Source organism: Fistularia commersonii, chromosome 19 (genome assembly GCF_037954325.1).
Source record: "Fistularia commersonii isolate RoL2024-O1a breed Wild chromosome 19, RoL_Fcom_v1.0, whole genome shotgun sequence".
In the NCBI taxonomy this organism is placed as follows: Eukaryota; Metazoa; Chordata; class Actinopteri; order Syngnathiformes; family Fistulariidae; genus Fistularia; species Fistularia commersonii.
The window spans coordinates 8,721,725-8,746,053 of NC_141302.1; the positions used below are offsets into that span (position 1 = coordinate 8,721,725).

The 24,329-nt window shown below is 38.3% G+C and overlaps 2 protein-coding genes across 8 annotated transcripts in view; one reads left to right on the forward strand and one right to left on the reverse strand.

The window, feature by feature from the left end:
* The first annotated feature begins 8 nt into the window (after window positions 1–8).
* On the forward strand, window positions 9–19,325 carry sec24d (SEC24 homolog D, COPII coat complex component). Its single transcript, XM_086165385.1, has 24 exons — window positions 9–37; window positions 1,068–1,158; window positions 2,394–2,595; window positions 3,193–3,295; window positions 3,591–3,730; window positions 3,989–4,291; window positions 4,491–4,612; window positions 4,861–4,972; window positions 5,051–5,178; window positions 6,509–6,647; window positions 6,752–6,867; window positions 7,698–7,822; window positions 9,243–9,434; window positions 9,636–9,726; window positions 10,263–10,379; window positions 10,599–10,769; window positions 11,232–11,328; window positions 11,416–11,561; window positions 11,982–12,120; window positions 12,569–12,687; window positions 12,876–13,055; window positions 13,285–13,476; window positions 13,750–13,839; window positions 14,481–19,325. Exons 3-24 carry the CDS (start codon window positions 2,445–2,447, stop codon window positions 14,679–14,681), a joined length of 3,174 nt encoding a protein of 1,057 aa, XP_086021511.1. The 5' UTR covers window positions 9–37; window positions 1,068–1,158; window positions 2,394–2,444; the 3' UTR covers window positions 14,682–19,325.
* The window catches only part of kcnip4a (potassium voltage-gated channel interacting protein 4a), a 142,792-nt gene continuing 135,479 nt past the window's right edge, over window positions 17,017–24,329 (reverse strand). For all 7 annotated transcript variants that reach the window (XM_086165391.1, XM_086165387.1, XM_086165386.1 and 4 more), the window contains 6 exons: window positions 22,493–22,562; window positions 21,997–22,067; window positions 21,019–21,126; window positions 20,621–20,725; window positions 19,868–19,930; window positions 17,017–19,789 (listed from right to left, as the gene is read on the reverse strand). In XM_086165391.1, the coding sequence (XP_086021517.1) occupies window positions 19,742–19,789; window positions 19,868–19,930; window positions 20,621–20,725; window positions 21,019–21,126; window positions 21,997–22,067; window positions 22,493–22,562 (465 nt within the window). In that variant the 3' untranslated portion in view covers window positions 17,017–19,741. The remainder of the gene's footprint in view (window positions 19,790–19,867; window positions 19,931–20,620; window positions 20,726–21,018; window positions 21,127–21,996; window positions 22,068–22,492; window positions 22,563–24,329) is intronic.

Below are 24,329 nucleotides of genomic sequence, written 5' to 3' on the forward strand. Positions count from 1 at the left end.
CCTGCTGGGAGATGCGCGCAACTGGTGGCTCGTCAAGGTGTTCAGGATCCTCTGATAACGAGATGCAATTGCATTCTTCGGTCTGGAAACAAAAAGTCACTCTCAAAAGCGGACAAAGCCGGATAAAGTCAGTGGCACATCTCAAATATGAGTCTCATTAATCTCAAAACAAACATTATATGATATATTAATTACAGAACGATTATAGACATGAAAAGGAAGTACGCATTCGGACTTTAAGGGCAGTAAGAGTGCGTACTTCGTCAGATTTCATTCATTATCTTTATTCTGGCTATTGGTGTTCATACCCCCCTTCCCCCACGATTCGCATTAAATATTCGCACTGTAAAAAATAACTATAGAGATAGTCGTACTCTACGAATATACAGTGCAACACTGAATATAATACACACAGTTGTCAATAAAACGCAAACAAAACACACTTAAATAGTGTACATGAGTTTGCACTGGCTCTTATTCTGCAGCGATTAAAACTCCATCGGTGTAAAATTATGACGCTATTCAGATTTTATGACTTCTACTCAATTTTCTTTAACAATCCAATAAGACGTTATCGTTTACATGTCAACGCCTTAAAACTTGAGGAAATTGCAGTGTTTGTTTTGTAAAAACAGCTGAAGCTGAGGGTGAGGACGTCGCGATCGGGTAGAAACCGCAAGTGAAAATGAAATGTTGAAAACCGGGGTCGAAGACCAGGTGCTGACGTGTATGGATGTCCTATGTGCGCATGCGCAAAACGCTACACGAGTGTCCGGTGAGTCAATAGATGAAAATATCACGGCGCAATCCAGAAATCTGCTTCCTGTCTCGCCAAAATAAAATCCCAGCTGTGCTTTTTGCAGCAAAAGGCACAGCCTACAAAACTACGTGGAACGTGAAAATTATTATACCACGTGGTGAGAATTGTACCATAAGCTACATCTCGTTTTTCTTAGCTGTCTATTGTTTAGATTTTTTTTTTGCAGTTATTCATTGCATCTACTTTTTGCGGAAACCGGAAACACTTCTTCCCCACTTGTTTGACTGACACAGTTTCGTCATCCCAGCAACGGCGACCGGCGCTTCCGAGGAGTTTGACGTGGCATTCAGCTTCCCCGAAAGCAATAGACTGAGGAGAGGACTCTGCCCAATATCAAGGTAAATACTAAAAAAATAACACGAGTTTCACCAACGGAGCGTTTGTTGTATTTGTAGCAGGAAATCATTTGAATGTAAAGAAAACTTTCTGACGTCGGTCATCTTAAAAGGGTGAAACTGGCTAGCAAGATGTTTAAATCAGAATGTAGTGAACATTGAACGCCGCGCTGTCAAAGTGTCGACTTTTATTATCAACCCTAAGGTGATAAGCTGATTCCTTATTTTGATTTTATTCCGCAAAGACGAAGACATCCGTTCAGTTGGATGGGATTTTGAAAACGGGTTGCATTTTTTTCGGCATCACAACGATTCTTGACGTGGCAAGTCTCGGAAGTGGCGGATGCTATAACGTTACGTTTTCATGCCATGAAGCGGTTATTGGTAGCGTTTAAGCGTTATTTGAATATCTACAGCTCGTTCATAATGCAATTACAGACGTGTTTCGTGTTTTAAGATAGAAGCCCTTAACTGTCAGTCCGCAAGCAATTTTTGTTGACCCAGCTGTGACGAAGTTCATCCCATGTCATCAAAAGGTTTGAGGCATCCACTAGGTGTGCAGGCCCATTGGTATTTGTTTAAATCACAGCAAAATAGCAGGAAACTAGTTTCAAGTTTTATTTGGGTTTGTGGACTCATGTGGACTCAAACTGGCACCTCATACAGTCATCTACAAGATAAGATAATATTACCCTCATAGCCCTGTAGTATCTCCATACAAGGAATATCAAAGGTCCATGTTTATTGTGTTATGAGGTCAGCTGCTATTGATTGTTTGTTATTTTTCCATAATCAGCCGAGACATGCAGGTTTTAAGTAGCAGGGCCTAGGGGCAACTAATATCATAATGGCAGCATGTATAACAATACACTCTATAAGGTAGATAAACACACATGAGAGAGAGAGGTTTACATTATAATTAAGGTAAAATGCAGGTATAGAACTTGAAGGTGGCTGTGATGCTACTCCAGGGATGCCAGTGCTTTACGTTAGAGGCGAAACGTCTTCAAGTGAAGAAATTGAAGTCCAGTTGCCACAACAAGAAGATTTTGACAAAAAGTAGTAGATTTACACTGGGACTGTCAGATATTATTTTTCCAAATAACATTTGATTACTTGGTACAATACCCACAGACTCTATGGCCATCTTGATAATGGCCCTGTGATTTATCAGCAAATATCTACACATTGTCATTTTGATGATCTCTTCGCTTCATGTATGTCTCTTAATTTTGCAGGTTGTTATAAACCCATTCATCTTGGCATGAGAAAACAGCCATTTCACAAAAATGAGTAAACAGGGTTATGTTGCTGCACCTCCGTATTCCCAAGCCCAACCAGGGATGGGGGGCTACCAAGGTGGATTTGGTCCTGGACCTGCACAGCCCCTCTATGGGCACTACGGGGGTCCGCCTCAAGCCTTCTCTGTTCCACCAACAGGTCAGTCACTTGACTTTCAAATTTAGATTTTTCTTTTTTTGGATAACCAGCAAAGCAAAGTACTACTTGCCTGATCTGTGTCTTCTACCGGATCATACTTCTATCTGCTTGTTCATACTACATTTGTGTACATTGAAGAATATAGAGTGCTCGTTTGTCATAACAATACCTGCTGTATTTAATACTTGTGTGGTGTTTAATAACTTGAAGAGCTTAAGTAGAGATATGGGATTGCGGAGGTTGTGATTAAAGATGGTATCAGTCATGTCATTGGCCCCAACCACTTTAGAAATTAAGTGACCCATATTGCTATGCTATTTCCCTTTCTTGTCCTATTTGAAACAATTATTCCAAGAAGGATACAATGTCAGGAACGCTTTAAATGAGAAAGAAAAATCACATTTAATTTATCTATTTAATTAATTATTTATTTTTTGCTAAAAAACAGAGCAGACAAAATACCCCTTATGTAATATAAAATATACAACGTGCTGCAAATATTGCAATGCTGGTATGTTCATATTGTATAAAGAATCCAATATCTAGCTTTATTATGCAAGACAGAAAAGTTTGTAAAGTACCTGCTCCTCAATGTAGGTGTGATGAAATCAACGGTTTCCTCTCCTGCTGGTATGCCTCCACCTCCAGTGTCCAGTCATTATCATCCAAACACCCAGCAGAATGGTGCTTCTTCACAAGGGTAACAGTCTTCACTGAACAGCAACTCCTCTTTTTTTAATCGTTTATTTCTGTGAAACCAAGTGTTGTGGTATAAATTTTAGTCATCTAATGGTGAACACCCTGACCAAAATGTATTAGGTACAGGAGTTTCACTGATGATTTCCCTGTAGAGGCCACAGATTTTTTAAATATATATTCATGGGAAATGTGATTTTTGATTAATGACATTGTAAGTTAAAAGAATCTTTGAATCAGAAATATGCAGTCAGAATGAGCTTAGACAGTGTTTTGCTAAATATTTCTGTGTTCCTTAGATACGCCCCCCCTCCAGCTGCTGTATCTGCTGCTTATGGACAACCACAACAGCCTTTTTACAACAGCATGGCCTCTCCAGCGCCGCCTCCCAGTCAGCAGCTCACCAATCAGATGAGTGCTATGAACTTGGGCACCTATCGTACGTTTGCCATTTACTAACTTATACCTGTTGTAAGTAATATAGATGTTGTAATGTGTTTATGAATATTCAGACTAAATGTCCCCATATTTGGACACCAATTTCTCTCAAAACTACATCATGCCAAAAGATGATGCTTAGCCTTTATACTAATCAGGTCCCAATTAGCCCAAATAGCCCAGAGACATTAAGAATGCATACCAAATGAAAGGTTGGGTCTTTGGAGGTTGAAACACTGCTCTCTCTTCCACTGGGTAGCTCGTGGACCAATGCAGACCCCTCCGTCTGCAACAAGTCCTGGTGCCCCATCTTTCCAAACTCCCCCTCCTCCAGTGGGTCAGCCACAGATGCCTCCAGGTCCGCAACCACCTCACATACCACCCCAGATGTCTCCACCACTGTCACCCCAAACAAACATGACAATGGCAGCCCCACCTATGGGGGGACCTCCCATGGCAGGCATGGTTACTCCTTTTGGTGGACTGCCTCCTCCTGGACCTGGAGGCTTCCAGCAGCCTGGCCCTGGAGCTGCTGGTCCACCTGGGTACCATCAGCAGCAAGGTAACACTCACCCAGCTGTCAAACAATTTTAAGAACTACATTTGTCACATGATCAGCATGTTTGAAGAGATGCAAGTCCTTCAAGTGTGAACTGGTCTTCAACATCTCTTTTCTAGTTAATGTTTGAATAACTTTGTGGTCTGTAAGCCTCACTGAAATTCACAACGCAGTGACTGTTGCTGGTGTTCTGAATGTCCAGGTCAGTTTGGTGGGCCTATGGCTGGGCCCCAGCCAGGATTGCCAGGGGGGTTCCCCGGGGCCCCAGCTTCACTTGCTGGTCCACCACAAAAGAAACTGGACCCCGACTCTATCCCTAGCATTGTGAGTAGATGTCCATCACATCATCAGACATGCTCTTCAGGAGTTAGAAATATCTCTGTCTCTTTTGAGTCAGTTTTGTATTAACAGTTTTGAAAAAAAGAGGAAAGAAGCAGGTGTAGGACAACAGAAAATATCAATCTGTTATTATGTTGATACAAATAATCATTAAACATAGCATATTTGTCATAAGTCACCCCTCTTTGAAAAAATGAAATTGTAATGTGGGTTGCAAACTTTATTATTTTCAGACCCAAGTCATTGAGGATGATAAAGCAAAACAAGGAGGACAGGTCTTCAGCACAAACATCAGAGGGCAAGTCCCTCCTCTGGTCACCACTGACTTCGCAGTACAAGACCAAGGTAGCCCAAATACTTTTAAACAAACATAATATGTTTTCTCATATGTATGTAATATGTTTCTTATTTTGCCAATGCCAGGTAATGCCAGTCCCAGATTCATTCGCAGCACCACTTATTCCTTACCCTGCACTGCTGATCTGGCCAAACAGTGCCAAGTACCCCTGGCTGCCATCATTAAACCATTTGCCAATTTGCCAAAGAATGAGGTAGGTAATAGTTTAAGTTTTTAGTATTTTATTGCTGCCAAATATTGTCAACAATACATGATTACCTACATGCAAAAGAAAGTACATCAAAGAAAGTAAGTGAAATGATTCATAGTGTCTCAGCTGTGAAATAGTTTCCTTGTATGGAGCAAACCCTACTGTTACTAGGAAATAGGAATTTCAAAACATTTGAGTTTGGGTCATCAAGGATGCGTCCGTGACTTAATAATCCAGCAATGTGTTTGTTTAACTCCTTGAATAAGCTTAAGTCTTTTTTTTTATCAGAAACTTTTTGCATGGAAAAATAGGAGATACTAAATTTGTGTAAGGTAGGAGTTATTGAATCTCCTTTGCAATGTGTAATGGCAAAGGTTTAATCAGAAAATATCTGAAAATTAGACAGAAATCACATAAACTCAAAAAGAAAATAAACACCAAAAAAAAAAACAAATTTATTTGCACGGGACCATATGACAATAATTAAGAATAACCTGTATTGCTACCATAATTAGTTTTCCAAGTTTTGAATCAATGGCTCAGAGTAACCCTTCTGCTTTTTATTTAAATTCCACTTGAATGAGCCTGAGTTTTTATTTCAAGATGAACACGAAATGGACACAATACAGTCAAAACTCCATAGGTCCAGTTCTCTATGTCAAAGCTTTTTTGTCCTATGAATGACCCCCCCTCCCTTTCTTGTGGTCTAAGAATTCTCCCCAAGATATTTTCCTCTCTGCTCGCCTGGTTGTGAGCACCAATAAGCCTTTTTAGGCAATGTTAGCTCTCCGTTAGTCTGGTGTTTTGCTAATTATCTCATGTGAGATCAGGGGCCTCTGTGAAGATAAGAGGTTTATACAAAAGGATCATCCCTTAGTATCTCCCAGTCATGTTAGTTTTTAATACAAGCACACACCTATGATATATAACAAAACAGTTAAAGTGTCAGTGCAATGAATTGAATTTTATTGCAGCTGAAAAGTGGCAAACTATTGTGCCTCAATGTTTAATTCAGCATTGTATGTACCCTTTGTTAACTGTATTTTATAAACACCCCTAGATACAGTAAACATTTGCCAACCAGCCACCTGGAAGTTCACCCTCTAATAATACACTTCTTACTTTGTTTGCATTTCCTTCATGAAAGCTAAATCCATAAGGAAAGCCATAAGATATGTTATATCTATGTTTTGCATGAGCTTGTTAAGCTACCTTTTTATTGTTCAAAGACTATATATTTTCAACAGTGCTGTACTATTACAATGCAAAGTTATATTAATAGAGCATTTTTTTGTACAATTGATCTCAATAGTTTTGTGTTTTTCCCTAATAGAACCCTCTATATGTTGTGAATCATGGCGAGACGGGTCCAATCCGCTGCAATCGATGCAAGGCCTACATGTGTCCCTATATGCAGTTTATTGATGGTGGCCGTCGCTACCAGTGTGGGTTTTGCAACTGTACCAATGAAGGTAGGATGCACTCTATAGAAAAAAACATTATTTCTGTTAAATAAATAAATTATATCAGTAAATAATTATTTGTTTGTTTTTGTCTGATCCATGTTTGATCCAAGTGCCAATCTTCTATTTCCAACATCTTGATCACATGGGGCGGAGGGTGGACTTCTATGACAGACCTGAGCTGTCACTGGGATCATACGAGTTTGTAGCCACCCTTGACTACTGCAAGGTATGGAAACTGTGGAATCAACATTAAGATTACATTTTCCACTTCGAGGGCACTTTTTAATTTTGTTGCTGCAATGCTGACTTTGGCCATGAATGTCAACTCCAGTAAGTCAATTTAGATGTTTTTATTCAAGTGGATATATTCCAGGTTGCCATAACAACAATAACTTGGAAAAAAAACATTGCTTAAAAAAATCACACTTGCCTCCCCAGGCCTCCATAGCATTGAAATGATTTAACGTTCAAAAAAGATATGCCATTTGAATTAGATGGCCCTCACTGGACACTGACTTTCTGAAGGAGTTTTTTTGACAACTCTACATTATTCAGGACAAGAAAGTGATTTTAATCAAGTACAGTGAGGCTCTTTAGAAGTTCAGACGTCAAGAGTAAGTAAAGTAAGAGTAAAGCTCAGCCACACCATCGGCCTACTTTTGCACGCTGTTTATTAGGAATTATAAACAACCTCTGTGGGCCAGCCATTTCAGAAAAGTTGGGCTGTGAATTTCTTGTCATGGAGTGGAAACTGTCTTACTGACCCCCCCCAACCCTCACAGATGCTCAATTGCAGTTCCAACACCTTTTAGGATTAAGGCCTGCCAGTGTCTCTTCACAACTACCTTGAATTATAGAAAAGTTAAAAAGGAAACATTAATGGTGTTAGAGGCATTTGAGAGGAGGTTGATGCATGCTGTGATAAGACATAAACAGGATTTCTACACGAGGAATGCATTTTTTGGTAGCACTAGCTTAACTCAGAATTACCACTGTTTCAATGAAGAGCTATCTATAGCACCAACACATTCATCGAATCTGCTCTTTTGTGCACAGAACAACAAGATTCCTAATCCACCGGCTTACATCTTCATGATTGATGTGTCCTATAACAACATTAAAAGTGGACTGGTCAAACTAATATGTGATGAACTGAAGACTCTGCTGGACAAGCTGCCGAGGTAGAAAATAGGTGAATTCAATCCGTGTAGTTGGTTGTAAAATATGACTCGCTTGTTTCTTCCTGTTCTACCTATCTTCTGGAAATACTGAATATAACTGTGAGTTTGCTAATAGAGACGATGGATTCATATCACAACTGTATCTTATTTTTAATTATCTTAAACTCCCAAAATCTGAACTGACATGTATTACAGATAGCTGTTGATACAAACGCGATAATGAAAAAAAGGACCTGAAGAAAGTTCTAATTTTATCTCAAAGGAGAGGATGATGGACTTTACCTGGTTACTTTTACAACAACTCGGAGGACCTCTTTATTCTCTCCACTTTATAAGGGACGGCAGCATTTTTGGCTGCCATTACATCATGCTCTAAACGCTCTCACCAGTCAAATGGATATCATTGGTTTGATATTATTCCTTCTCTTAAATCCAGGAGGCACAGTGTAGTTTCAGACAATCCCTCCCTCCGGCCGTGTTTGAATGTTTTTTTTTTCGCCTCAGGCACTTCATCTCATTAAGATACTCCTCAAATTTATAATGTTGATGTTCGTGTATGACAAATACATATTTAGTTCATATAAGAAAACACACAAGTCCAGTTTTAAAACATGCAGGTGCAGATAAATTCTGAACCTGAATGATCAGGATCATTACGAGTTATTTAAAAGTTACAATTGTTTAGATGTAAATGTTTAAAGTCAAGGAATGTCCCTTAGCATCTACATGATTTATGACAAGAGGACAACAAAGTACACTTGGCAATGTGTGTGAAAAATGCTTTTAAATTTGACTGTGAAAAAGGATTAATGTTTTGTTTTTGTGCAACCTGGCTACCAGTGCCAGACCCCCTATTTCATGTTCTGCTTCCTGTCAGCAGTTTTTTCTCGAGGCCCTCATTCCTTTAAATATCACTGTGTGTTTGTGTATGCTGTGTCTGTTCTTAAAATAAGAACATATTAAGTGTCTTTAAGAGGGAAAGATAAAAAAAGATATTATTCAGTGAATGATTTTTTTTTTTGTTTGTTTTTTGCAACACATACTGACTTGGATATTGCAAACCTAAAGCATTAATTTCCCCTTTTTTCAGAGCAGGCCTTTTACACAGACACTACCAAAGAACAAACATTTATTAATAAATGTCTGTGTAATTTCCCTTCAAAGTCAATTCTTGTATTTGACTTATTAACAACTTATCATTTTGGAAAAATATGTCTGAAGTAGGCCATTAATGACTGAAGAAAACTGATGTTCTTTTTCAAGGTGTTTAAGGATCTCAGTTTTTAAATATATATATTTAACTTCGGCAGTTATTCTCAGACCTGTGCTTTTGACAATCTGTAAACACATATTAAACTTTCTCTTGACTGAATAGAAACACCAAGAAATTCAAAGGTACTTGTTCTCTTTAACTCACCAGAGAGGATGGTGCAGAGAGCTCAGCAATAAAGGTTGGCTTTGTCACCTACAACAAAATTCTCCATTTCTACAATGTGAAGAGCACTCTGGCAATGCCTCAGATGATAGTGGTGTCTGACACAGCGGAGGTGTTCGTCCCGCTGCTTGACGGCTTTCTCGTCAACTACCAGGACTCCAGAGCTGTTATCCACAAGTAAGACTTTGGTTTCACTTATTAGTGTCAGAAAAGTTTTCCCTCAGATTAACCATCATGCAACAACATAAAGTGTTTTTTTAACAACATAAAGCAACATAAAGTTTTCCTGTGCAACATACGTTTGATGACTTGACTGCAAGTCTGTCAAATTCTCGAAGTACTACAACTAAACCATAATCCTGTTTCTTTCAATTTTAGTCTCCTGGACCAAATCCCTGACATGTTTGCAGACACAGAGAGCGAAACAGTCTTTGCTCCTGTCATTCAGGCTGGCGTGGAGGCATTCAAGGTTAGCTACAGGGTGACATCTGTCAGCAAGAACCGAGAGATTTGGGGCCCTTTCAGACCTCCTGGAAACATTTATTGAAGATCCAGTTGTGGATAGAGATTATTTTTTTGAAATTGGCAACCATAAATTTGACTAGACTATTGATTGTCAAAACACTTAAAATACATATTTTTCATGTACTACACATCAGGGGGGCTTGTTTTCTATGCCCTTGATGTGTTTGTGTTTACTCAAAAGTTAAACTAATGTTCCCTTCAGGTTGAGGTCATTGTTTTGGGAAAGAGTAAAGGAAAAGATCACGCACAGCTTCTAATCCGAAGCAGTTTTGATTTTACAACAGCCAGAGACCTTATTTCTTGTGCTTATATTAAATGTGTGGGTATGTGTGTTTCAATTTATTTTTGTTTTATGAGTTTCCTGTAAATAAAGTTTGTTAATATTAAGGGCTAGAAACAACATCATGCCAGGAAGGAACTCATCTCTCACCAGTCAAATGGATATCATTGGTTTGATATTATTCCTTCTCTTAAATCCAGGAGGCACAGTGTAGTGGAAAGCTCTTCATCTTCCACTCCTCCATGCCCACTGCTGAGGCTCCTGGCAAACTGAAGAACAGAGATGATAAAAAGCTTGTCAACACAGAAAAAGAAAAAGTGAGTAGCCTTTTTGTAAGAGTGACTTGATCCTATACAGCTCACTCCGAACTTCAAATACACATTGAGTTTGTGGAGTGATGACAAGCAGAACTCGAGCCTGGTCTCAGATAATTAAACAGATGGCTGACATTAAAAATCAATATTTGCACTTCATGTGCACCAGTTTACGTTGTACATGCTTACTCACCCAAATGAATCCCTTGCTTATATCCATAGACTCTATTCCAGCCTCAGAAAGGCGTGTATGAGCAGCTGTCAAAAGATTGTGTTGCACAAGGCTGCTGTGTGGATCTCTTCCTCTTCCCCAGTCAGTATGTTGATCTGGCAACCATGGCTGATGTGCCCTCTCACACTGGAGGATCTGTCTACAAGTACAACAACTTTCAGGTAAAACGTTTAAATAAATGTTTTGTTTATGTCTTGGCCCCTAAAAGCACACTTTCAAAATGTATTTTCATTACTTGACGACACCGTACTGACACTTTGACTTATGCCCTGTACGTACTGTATGATAAGGAGTGGTCAAATAGTGCTGTTCTAATAATTTAACTAGACACCCAAGTACAATTGAAAATTCATACCAAAGTTCAGTATAAACAGAACAATGTATGCAAGTACTGCAAAATAATAACTGTCCGTAAAAATATTCCAGTAGTCGTCAAGAAGTTAAAATTGTCATTCATCTTGATAAAAATACTCCTCACTTGCCCAAACTCACATTAGACAGTTAATCTACATCTTTTCCCCACAATCCACTTTTCATTTTTGTGTAAGCCAATAGATCAGAGTCTGCCATCTGCTGGCTGACCTTGCATTTACTACTGATACAAATGTGCTTCACTTTGCCAGGTGGAGACAGATGGCGAACATTTCCTGAGAGACCTAAGGAAAGATGTGCAGAAGAACATCGGATTTGATGCCATCATGCGTGTCCGCACAAGTGCAGGTAATCTGTAACTCTGAACCTCTATAGCAATGAGATTGGTGAATTAATTACAGAAATAACAGTTGCCCCATGTATGTCCTCCTTCAGGTTTCAGAGCGACAGACTTCTTTGGTGCTATCCACATGAACAACACCACAGATGTAGAGATTGCAGCAGTAGATTGTGATAAGGCCATGACGGTGGAGTTCAAGCATGATGACACACTCAGTGAAGAGACGGGGGCGTTCATTCAGGTGTGTGTCTTTTGAAATCTTTCCTCAACTGAGCAAGAAGTCACGTAGTATCAGCAACAAATTATAGTAAGTCCAGCAAGATATATCCGATAAATCAGAAAGAGATGAACAGGCAGTGACGAGAAAATGAAAGTTAACTCGGAAGAGAACATTTAATTGCTAAAATGACAATCGAACATCAAAACTTGATTTGTCAAATGTAGTTGTTCAATTCTGTATACATGTTGAAGAAAAGCACTACCTCTTAACACTGGAAACATCTTATTTCTTTTTACCGTATGTCATATTTAGGGATTGATTAAAATGGAAACAAACAGTCAAAAAATACATTTGCTTTTCTCTTCCATATCACAATAACTTCTCTTTGCGCCTGAGAGTTTAAATGCTGTCTGATCGTGACTTGTGTTTTTCACCTTCCAGTGTGCTTTGCTATATACCACCATTAATGGCCAGCGGCGTCTCCGCATCCACAACCTAAGTCTCAACTGCAGCTCCCAGTTGTCTGAACTCTACAAGAACTGTGAGACTGATGCACTCATCAACTTCTTTGCCAAATCAGGTGACTTCACTCACATTATCCACCACAATGCTTTTATATAACATCTATCATCAAACATTCTTATTTTTGCAACCGAAGGTCATCCAGTCTATTCAGTCCTCTTATTCAGGAGTAAATGTAGTGCAATCATCAGTATAATCCCGTCTTTTGTGGAATTTACCCCATGCATCACTTGATGTTGTATTAATATTTGCTGACCTAAGAATAAGGGCAGAATGAATTGTGGAAATAAAGACCACATGTTTCACATAAAGTACAGATGATACTTGGCCTCCCCGTAATCTGCACATAGCAAGACATTTAATAAGTGCAACCATAATACTGACCTTCAGTTGCATGCCCATCTTCAACTCCCTTCTTTGCTCTCTGGTCTTTATTTGTTTACTCCCTTCCAAAAGTAGCCTTAGTTGTCGGTTGTTGTTGGTAACCTGTTATCATGCCTGTGCAGCTTACCGTGCCATTTTGAACCAGCCAATAAAGAATGTGAGGGAGATCCTGGTCAACCAGACAGCCCACATGTTGGCCTGCTACAGAAAGAACTGTGCCAGCGCCTCTGTTGCCAGTCAGGTCAGTGCAGGACACAATCTGAGATCAAACATTGGAATGCTTTTTGCTTATTTATGTCTTAGATTCAAAAAAGCAATTTCATCACAGGGATATTAGTCCTCACAACAAATTTTTTTCTTTCATTTAATGCTTTTAACGACACATTTCATAAAATGTTTTGCCTCTTCTGCCTGTGTACCGACTTATAGCTGATCCTGCCTGATGCCATGAAGGTGTTTCCAGTTTACATGAACAGCCTGATGAAAACTGCTCCTTTGACTGGCAGCACCGAGTTGTCCACGGATGACAGGGTTCATCAGAGGCTGTCAGTCATGGCCATGGGGGTAGAGGACACTCAACTGCTGCTCTATCCACGGCTCATCCCTCTTGTGAGAAACTCATTCTAAAATTCACTGACTTATAGATTTTACCTGCATGGCATAACCCTTCACTTTATAGGACACACCTGTGAGATGTATTCATGCGATGGCTTTGTCTTAGAGCTTGGCATTGTTCTAAATAATTAATTTCACATACAGCAGTAATATGCTCTTACTTATATTATTTTTTTATAATAATGTTTTAGCCTGACAAATGAATGTACCCTTTTCTTTTCAGCACAACATGGATGTCAGCAGTGAGGCTCTGCCTGCTCCAGTCCGCTGCTCGGAGGAGCGTCTCTCAGACTCTGGCATTTTCTTACTGGAAAATGGCCAGTCCATGTTTCTTTGGCTTGGCCAAGCAAGCACCCCAGATCTCATCCAGAACATCTTTAATATACCTTCCTTGTCCCACCTGCAAGGGCCATTGGTCAGAATTCATTTACTAGCACTTTGATAGGTTGTGAGCTAAATGAAAGTATCTATGCCTGGAGATAAGAAAGTTTTTTTTTTGTTACATCTGTAGTTGTTTTTGGAGAGCAGTAACATTAAGCATATTGTGTAAATGTCTGGCAAGGCAGTCTACCACGGAATTAAAACACCGGTTTTAGAATATTCATGTCCCACAAGCAGATCATTTAAGCTAAGAGGAATCACTTTAAACTTCCAAAGTAAGAGAATGTGTCTTCTTGCTATGTTTCAGTTTGCACTACCAGAGCTGGACAATCCTCTTTCCAGAAAGGTACGATCGATCATCAGCGTCCTTCTTGAAAAGAGTCAAAGCTCCATGAAGGTAAGTCAGTTTCTTAGACTTTTTTTTAAATCTATTTATTTAACTATTTTCACCTTGTAGCTAGTTATGTCTTTCCTATGAAGCTCCCCCCAACCATTTGTCACTGTTACATGTGTCACTTTAGATATTCTACATTCTATGTGTATATGGATATTTATGAGGTTATATTTGACTGCCTTGGTGTGTCAAATCATTTTTTAGGCAGTAATATGCTCTTCACCATACCTAAAGAGGATTTGCTGAGATGGCAATTATGCCCGATAACAATTTTTGCAGTATATACATGCTTTATTGATCCCTTCATCAACACATCTTTATGTGATCCAACTTCATATCATTTTTTTGTAAATAAACTGTCAATATAAGAAATATTCTCAAGTTATAAATATCAACATGCTCCGAGATGACGGCAATGAAGAAGTTCTAAAATTACATTGCAGTCTATTATCTGGTATCTAGCACCCCCAAATGGCGTCTGTGCATAAAGACACCATTTCACAATGTAGTATCCTCATGGGTTTGTATTCCAAGTGTGTCAGTTGAGTTGATTGTGAGTTGAGTGTGTATATAGATAGCTGGACTTTTGTTGGAAGTAGGTTATGATTGACTCAATTTCTTGTTTGTGTTTTTTTTTCTCTCAGCTGCAAATTGTGAGGCAAAGAGACAAACCGGAAATACTGTTCCGTCAGTTCCTGGTGGAGGACAAAGGCCTGCATGGCGGAGCTTCTTATATGGACTTCCTCTGCTATGTTCACCGAGAGATCAGGCAGCTGCTCACTGAAACTCCGAAACTTGGTATCGGTGTTTCCCTCCGGTCTACCCTGGGAGAATCACGGCATTAAATGGACCATGTTCGAACATCACAGGAACAGTCTCAAAAGGCTCTGCTTGATTCTTCTTACTCTGGCTGCATGTAGAGAGGACAGTCCACACGCCTTGTTAAAAGAAAGAAGAGGAAACCAGATAGAGCATTTTAAGATTTACCCTTTGAGTCCCAAAGCTGCCTTTGTAACACTTGTTTGCTACAGATTGGTCTTCATACAGTATGACCTCCAAATAGCCAGTTATCTTTAAGAACATCCATGTATATCTGGAGGAAACAAATGGAAATCTGCTGTACAACATCAATATCTGATGTGATGGACCAGCCTTTTTTAGAATTTTGCCATGAGTCCTATTGGCATTAGCAATACAACATATAATTTCAGTTTGCATCTTTGTAGATTCACAAAATTAGACTGGGGTTATTTGCGTGCCATATCGTGGTTATTCACTTTCATTTCAAGAAATCATGTTGTACATGACTTCATCCCACGGGGCTTTATGTTTTCATTTTAACTTTTTCTTTTTTTAAGTCAAATACTTTACTTGATATGTAAGTGTCTTAATAGAGTCTCTACCAATCACATTGGATCTCAGTTTAAGTTGACATGGACCATTTTTGTTTCCATCTGATACTGTGGTACACTGGCTGGTGACTTCCTTTCCCAGGTGGGGGCTGAACTGTGCATTTGTCATTTGTAGTGCTGCTGCTAGCATGAAGCACAGAACAAAATCAGATGAATGCAGAGATATTCAGAAAACTAGAGGAAGAGCAATGCAAGCCATAGGAATGAATACACTTCTTGTTGGCCATACATACATACATACATAAATACATATGTAGAATTATGTGAAAAGAAAGACTTATCCAATGCTAGTCATTTAGTAAATGTAAATCCTCAACCCTACATTTCACCATGTGCAAAGTCAAAAGTCTTGCTACCTCATATTGAAACATTTCACAGGGTTTCAGCATTTTTCTGGACAAATATCAAGTCCTAAAAAAGAGAGCCCTGGAAAACAATTTATAATTAAATTCATCACACTGACATCTGAAAGGTCCAATTTTGTAAAGAATCATATTAAAGTTTCTGTGGTGGAATATTACACTTTGGAATATTTACTATAGTCTCATAGAATGCATTTCTTGGTAGAATAATTAACTGAAAATAATCAAGAGTGTGAACCCAGAGTTCAGAAGTCACTGTAAGTGGCAATAGTCCATACATTATAAATGGCAAGTTTTCAATATTTCAGCATTGACTGTCAGCAGCGTTTGCCGCTGCTGCAGAGCAAAATTGTATCATGCTCTCCAATACACCTGCTTTTGGAAAGCTAAGGCATATTAATTCTCAAGAATTAGAACTCAAATGACATTAAGCTCACAAGTGAGCAGAAAGTGACCAAATAGAAGTGCGTGCATGCAGGTCCTCTAGATGCCATTCACAGAGCTTCGACATCAAAACAGGCTTCACCCAAGCCCAGGGACTATTTTGTCTTAAATCATGTCAGCTATTGATGCCTGAGCTGTCATATTCACAGTGTGTGATAATGCAGATAAATGTTTTGATTCTCTTCAGATGATCAGCTCCTGTGACTTGATGAGAAATATTGCCATAACTCAACTGTATTCCCAGCTAAAATCCAAAAGGTCTTTATGTAATGTGTTTTGGGGCTAGTAAGAAAGATGAAACATCTACCAGCAGATGAGATCAGTTTACCAGCATGTCAAAATCAGAACAAGCTACACATCATATTGTATTAAGTGTAAAAAGTTCAGCTGCATCATCAGATTTTTTAGAACAGTATGTAATGTAACAATAACTATTACCTGCAAAATATGTTTTTGTGTTTTGCCTTGATCATTGTTTTATGGAGGTGCTTTTTTTTGCCGAAGTTATGCTTTTTCCCAAATTACTGTCTATGTAGCCTCAAAATGTCTTTTTGTCCATTACACAAGCATCTTGTGTTGTTAAACTATTACCACCTGCCTTAAGTAGATATATCAATTTTGTCCAACAGGTCATTTCTCAATTATAGTCTATTTGGTTTGTATACAAACTTATCTCAGGTAATTTGAATACCTTAGTATTTTGAGTTGAGAGCAATTAAATTTAACTGGAAAGATTGATGGTTGTCTCTTAGAGTTATAAGGAATTGTGTTTCGTGTGCCATGTACATTTTGTTCCAAAACTTTACACCACCATTGTCTAATTAAAATCTTGACTTGTATTTTTGTTACATGCCTCTTGAATATTGATACATTCAAGCAGAAAATCTCTGTACTAGGTAGTTAAAGCCATTGTAGTCACTGTAGTCATGGCCTTGACTGTGAGTAAAATGCAAATTGCAGAGTGGTGCTTAATATTTTATTCATGTTCATTCAAGATAGCAATTATTAGATTTTTATTACCATGTGAAACCTCAACTTCTTTTTATACAAATCATGGTTTGCAATCAGGGAATCAGTCTTTGCTCACCAATCCACTTGAAAACCGTCTCCTCACGCTTCTACCCATCATTTTCCATGACCACAATTGTAGCTCTCCTCTGCTGCTAGTCACAAATCACATTCAAACTTTCATTTAACTTCACTTGGGTGCTAATTTCCATGATGTTCAGCAAGATAATCATTTTTTCACTGCAACTTTGCAGCTGTTTCTTGAGTTTTCACCACAATGAATTGACACAATTCACCCAAATGGTGGAAAAAGACCATCCTATTGAGGAAGGGGTATCCTAATGTGAAGATGTTACAGTACCATCTCTGGGGTTAACTGATAGATAAATCAATACAAAGATCAAACACCTTTTTATATTTTATATCATCGTATATAACATGGATCCCACTTTTTATATTTTGATTAAAATTAAAAGAAGAGATTGCTAGTGTGATTTACTCACCTATTTTAAAAGTCATTTCATATAACCTGGGTTTGGAATGTTATCTTCCTGCCACAATGGGACTCCATTCCAAAACTATCAATGCGGACCAGCTGATCTTTAGGAATATATTCTAAATATTTCCTTACAAAACTATTAATGGACACCAAACCTACCAGATGTGCCCAAGGACAACAGCACCTTATACCCAAAGAAAGCATCTCATATCTTGAGAAGAATCTCAGAAATTCTTCTATCATCACTTCAACTGATCAGTTGTCAGTTTACTTCCAATTTGCCCCTGAGTGATATCTTGCTTATTTGTATCGTGATTTTATTTTTTATTTGTAGGTAATGGCTATAGATTTTTAACCAAGTCAATGTATTGCAGAAAAAAACAGGTTTGTATACCAAATAAAGAAATGTCACAAATCAAAATAGGAAAATGGTATTTGTTTGGGTGTAGACAGTAAAATCTTGATGCTGTATCTATATACTCAAACATTTTAAAAACATGCAGTATTTTCATATCAACCAACCCTGTGTGACAATAAAACCAAAATAACTTGGTGTACTTGAAAAGAAAAACAAAGAATGACAGATTGATGCTTTTCTTGATGGAAAATACACAAATGATCCCCCCAGTAATATTCAGAAAATAAAAAAATACAACAGATAAATTCTTAGTTTCTCTTTACTAACATAACAGATGACAAACATGCTTTCAGTGAGCAGGTGAGACCCAGTCGTACGATGCAAAGACAATTGTGTAGCAGCCAAATGCTGGAAATTATTTGCCCGGTATCAACTAGCTGTCGAGTTTACATCGGAAAACTGCAAGATTTGCATTCGTTCTTATAAAACAGCTGAAGTAAAAGGAAAGAGTCAATACATTTCCTCACATAGCCGGTATTCACACACCACTCCAGAAGATTCATAGCAGGAGGGAGTTCAGTGAGATGTCTATCCAGCATGCCTTGAGTATTAGAGGCAAATATTAGAGGCCAAGATGCTTCAATCACACACATCGGAGGATGTGAGCTGAGGGGACGAGGAGGAGCAAACTCCTGGGAGGCAAGCTAGTTCACAACCCAGTCAAGACGAGTTGGATACATAGAAAGAACCAATGCACTTCTTATTTGTCTTTGAAAACAGTGAATTATATGAACAAATCTAAGGACCTGAAATTCACCTGGGAGTGAATTTTCACTTTATACTGTACAACTGACAACCCTTTGTACAATGACTAAAAGAACATATAAATAACCTTAGGCACCACTGTAAACAGTGCTGCAGAGAAAATAGAAACATACTGATTGATGGTTATCTTTACAGGGATAATACATACAGAGGGCAAAAGGAAACACCAAAAGCAGCATTTATGTTTTGACAAAGATTTCATCAAATATTATACTTGTGGTAAATAATAGCTACCTGTGTGCTTCTGTTGACAAACCATCAATATTATGGTCCGACTGACATCAATACAATCCTTGTCTCATTCTAGTTGGCAAGTAAACAAGAACAATGTTGAAAAGTGTCATATTTTTTTTGTCTTATCTGTCACTTTATCTCTAGTATATACATTTTTTTCTTCTAAATGCTTCCTTCACAGAGCCAAATGATAGACCACTACAGATATCTGAGTTGGAATTCGAACACTCTGGAATCAAAAGCCGGTTCATGCTTCTAAGGAGGGAATATAAAAATTCCAGATGGGTTAGAGGTTACTTGAAATATTGTGATTTTTTTTTTCCTTTCCTTTTTTGATGCATCAAAAAGTCACAGTGATTTCACATGGCAGTAAATAAAAACAGGCTTCAAAAGAGGAGAAACCCGTCTACACCCTTACATCAGAAATCTCAGGTGTGTTAACACTGTTAAGACCAGTGCGCAGAGCAGTGCAATCTGCAAATAAAAATAATCTCTAGAAGTTGAGCTCTTCCTCTCCTTTCCATCTATTTTACAAAGTAATTCCTCCAACTTATTCAGTAGAATTGATGATGGTTAAAAGCAACTAATTCCAGAGTGTTCATACCATATTGCCTATTCCTACTCATGGCCCACATTAATGAACAATATCTGATTTATGATCATAGGTCTGCATAGCACACTGTACACAGTTTGGGTCCAAGCCAGTTACTAGACCCAGCCAAAGAAGATACTCTCCTCAGAAGCTTTCCCCATCAGCCCAAAGTTAAAGAACATTTTCAAAGAGGTGCATTGATCGCATGATATTTTCATCCTGTGGACAAACAGAGACAGGTTGATGAGAAAGTGAATACAGTAGCGACAGCAGAGATGTAGCGGGGCTCTGGCTTACATTTTGGCAGCAGTCAATGAACTCATCTATGGTTACCACTCCATCTTTATTCTTATCCATCTTCTGCAATGAGAGAGGCAACAGAGAGAAATGTAGTCACTTTGTGGACTGGACTCTTATGAGATTATGAAAAATGCTAAAACTTGCTTTTATGTCTTAGATGGAAAAAAAAATCCAACTGTCACGCCGCTCGATAACAGTCAAGCCATTGCTCGAGATTGATTATCATTAAGTTTGAAATGAAAGAGGGAAACGTGGGACATCAAGCCAATGTAGTGGTCCTTTTCAAACGTTTCTCACTCCATCTTTACCTTCACTTATCATTTCTTCAAATAATGATATGGTTTCTAGTCTCTTTAATCAGGTCCTCTTCAATCAGCATTATGCTATCATTGTATCACAGTCTATTTCAAAAATAGATATTAAAGCAGGGTATATAGTGAGACATGGCATCTCTGTGTCTGGCGAATATAACAAGGGCAAAATGTGTATTTGGATATTTTACCAAGAATTGGGAGACTGTAAAGAACATGTCATACAATCAATACTACTAATTAAAACTTGAAAATGATTGAATATACAGTATGTTCAATACAACAAAACAAGCTGCATCTCTATCGTCCCTCCGCACAGATTCCCAGCATTGTGGTGATTACGTTGTTCAATCAAACTCATTCAGCAAGAAAGGAAAGCTTGCTTTTAATGTGATGTGTTAATTGTGTCTTTGTGTACAGAACAAATGTTACAACTTGCCTGAAAGAATACTTCTACGTGTTGTCGAGGCGTTTCCTCTTTCAGGATTGGATACGTGCATTTTCCCATCATATCATAGATGGCTTTCATGATGTCGAGCATTTCCTACAAGACAGAAGATTTTATTTCACTGTAATAACGAAAACATGCTTTTGATGTGACAACATCAGTTACAACCACAGCAGAATCAAAAACCATGGACATTGTTTATAATATTCAAAACATCGGAATGACCATTTAAGTGTAAATACTAGTTCATGCTATTAATGTTATATTTGGGATAAATTTGACAGAAATATCTAAAAAAGTATAAGAAACACATTAGTTAGGTGTGGTTTCAGAAAAACAAACTTAAGTGAGACCCCAGTGTTCCTCTTGCTTGAAGGAGCATACCATACCTCCTTCGTGATATAGCCGTCTTTATTTATATCATAAAGGTTGAAAGCCCAGTTGAGTTTTTCCTGGATGGTGCCACGCAGAAGGATGGAAAGGCCCATGACAAAATTCTGCAAAAAAAAAGCACATTTATGAAAATGAGTCGCAAGGGGAAATGGCGTTTGTCCATCGATGACATAAAACCAACATTTGAAATGAAATCTATAAGCACGTTGACCGTTTTCAGTTTTACGATCATGGTTTCTGTACACGGATAGTGTCAGTTATTAGTAAGAGTCAAATATGAAAGAGAGAGGGTGCAATAGCCATAGAGCAAACACCTTATTATTCAAATTATTAGCCCATTCATTATTTGTGTCATTCCTCTGGGAATCCTTGTACTTTTGCTCAGAATGGACTTCAAATTACCCCACGAAGCTTGTGTAAAAGCACATTTTCTGTCCTACTATGCAAATATATGCCCTTCATGAATATTAATCACTTCATAATAGAATCTCAATTAAATTTGCTCAAACCAAATTTAAATCACCAAGACTGCAGGTTGCATATGCCTGAAGTGAAAAGCCTCAGGGGTCTGCAGTCTGTAAACTTTGAAAATATTAATTTTGATACGTTTTTATGTGTGTGGGAAATTCACTGTTGGCAAGGGCTGAAGTATTTGACAACTCCTAGTAAAAGCACAGAGCTCAGTCGCTCTAATTATAATGCATCACTCCTTTACTTTTGCTCACTGGTCGCCAAGATGATCAGCAAAAAGAATTAGAACAGGATTCCCAAGAGTTCTTGGGAATTTTCAAAAACAGTGAAGCCAATCATTGAGATTGTATCGCCCAGCTAAGCAATTTGTCTTTAAAAAGACAGAGCACATTTGACATTCGATGTCCAAAAAAGTGCTTATTTTCATAAAACCAAAACCAACTGAAAAAATACTGTGATTGATTACATGAGTGATTACATTACAAACATAGTGAAAGCCTTACCTCAAAACTGACAGAGCCATTATGATCTGTATCAAATGCATTGAACAAGAAATGTGCATATGTTGAAGCATCTATGGAGAAACAACAACAATTGCAGTTAGCATTTAGCCGTGGGGGTGGGAGGAGGTGGGCAAAGTAAGAGTCAATTCATTTTCTGAAAAACATGAAATGCAATTTCTACCAGGGGGTGGTTTGCGTCATGATGCCCGCCGAAAGGTTTTATCTTTCTTACCCGAGTGTTAAATCACTGTATTTATCGATCTGCCTTTCTTCTCACCCAGCAGATTTATCAATGTCTCTCAAAGTTCTCTATTCTGCTCCTCAGAGAGTCTTTGTGTAATAATAAAAGCTGACAATGTCTTGCTTCTCAACCTGGCTGTCTCAGTGTTATGTTTCGTGATGATCTTCAAGAGTGAGCTGAGTGCAGTGTTTTTCAACGTGTAAAGGAAAAGATAAAAGCAACACAAGCAGCAAAAACAAATCAGAGGGTACAAACCTCCTTGTGGGAAGAACTGTGAGTAGATGTCTTTAAATGTCTCTTCATTGACAACCCCACTAGGGCATTCCTAAAAGAAATAATAAAAATGACATGTCACTCAGAACCCAGATTGTAGGTTTTAATTCTCAAGATGTTCCAAACAGCGCCATGATCAGTACACATTTTTTTTTTTTTTTTTACCACAAACCATTTCCTCAAGAGTGTGTGTGCCGAGAGCTAACAGCACTACTTGAAGGAGTGATGGGCTTTGCTCAATGTTCAAATCAAGATACTTGACATCCATGGTCCATCAATCTGCTTCAAATTGTATTTTGCTACTGCATAAGTGACTGAGAAACCCTAAACTGAGACCTAGATTGCTCTTTTTCGCCCTCCGAGACCAAAATTTTGCAACTGAAAAGAGCAATAAAACACAATTTTAAAATTATAATATACAATATTCTGATTATATTGTCAGGGACTCCAGTAAACCTTTGCTCTAACTTTTCAAAAAAAGGTTACAAGGACAGGCAGTGTAGCTGAGAAGATAGGAATTAGTTAACAGATATCACGCTGATGCACAGTCAATTTGAGTAATTACTTAAAGACTGATTGCAAATTCCTACATACCTCTGGATAATGATTTAAAAAAAACTTTTCTCTAACAATGCACTTACTCTTTGTGGCCATGCAGAGGCAGTGTAAATACTTGCATTGTTAAGAATCTTTTTGACCAAAGTGCTACCACCAGTTACAAGGCAATGACATTTTTTGCAGAGACAAAGGGGATTCATGGAGTCGGAATTACAACCATTAACAAGTGATTCCTCCAGCGTTAAAGTAATTTAATAAACTGTAATGGGAGTGAAGGTTTAGAGAGCAGATGAAGGCCTTCTCGGCAGCAAAGGAGAGCAGCTCATGTGGCACCACCGTGTCTCATCTGCACAGAGACCTCCCTTTGGGGTGTGTTTTCAACTATGAATCTATCAGATTGTTAAATATACTTTTGATGTTAAACACACTGTAAAATTCATGCGAGCTATTCAAAATGCCTACCTACGCCTGCCTTGAGGCACTAGACTCCAAGTGTTCCAATTTTGTTTGAAATATTAGAGAAACAGTGACAAACAAATAGGCGGATGTCCTTGAATGGAGCAGAATGTTATGAAAACAGGTTGTTTTGCAGGTTTGATGCTGGGATGCAAATCATGAAACAGAGAGAAATGTTCTGCTAATAAAGATTCCATACAAGTAAACAGAGGTTTCTTGGGGCATGGTGGAGGCTCTAAAAGGAAATAAAAGATAAGGAACTGAGTTTGCATAATTGACAATAAAACACATATAAGAGTCTCACTAGATATCCAAAAAAGAGAAATAAGGGAAAAAGCAATGCCTGTTCTGCTAATATCAGGGGGATTTCAAAGCAATGTATTGACATTTTAATGAAGCACTCAATTGATGTTCAGAAAACACAAATCTGAATTTGATAAATATTTGCTCTGTAGCATGGTAAAGTGTTCTCAACAATTTCCTTCTTCTTCTTCTTCTTCTTCTTCTTCTTTCGGCTTTTCCCTTCAGGGGTCAACACAGCGAATCAACCTTCTCCATCCAACCCTATTCTCTGTATCCTCCTCTCTCACTACGTCCATAAATCTTCTTTTTGGTCTTCCTCGAGACCTCTTGCCTGGCAGCTCCAATTCCAGCATCCGTCTACAAATATATTCTCTATCCCTCCTTTGTACATGGCCAAACCACCTCCGTCTGAAAGTGTTTTCAACAATAAGGTGTCATATTGTTGATTTGTAATAAAGTTGATTTTGCTTGAGTGAACTCAAGCAGGAAAGACTTTTTTTCT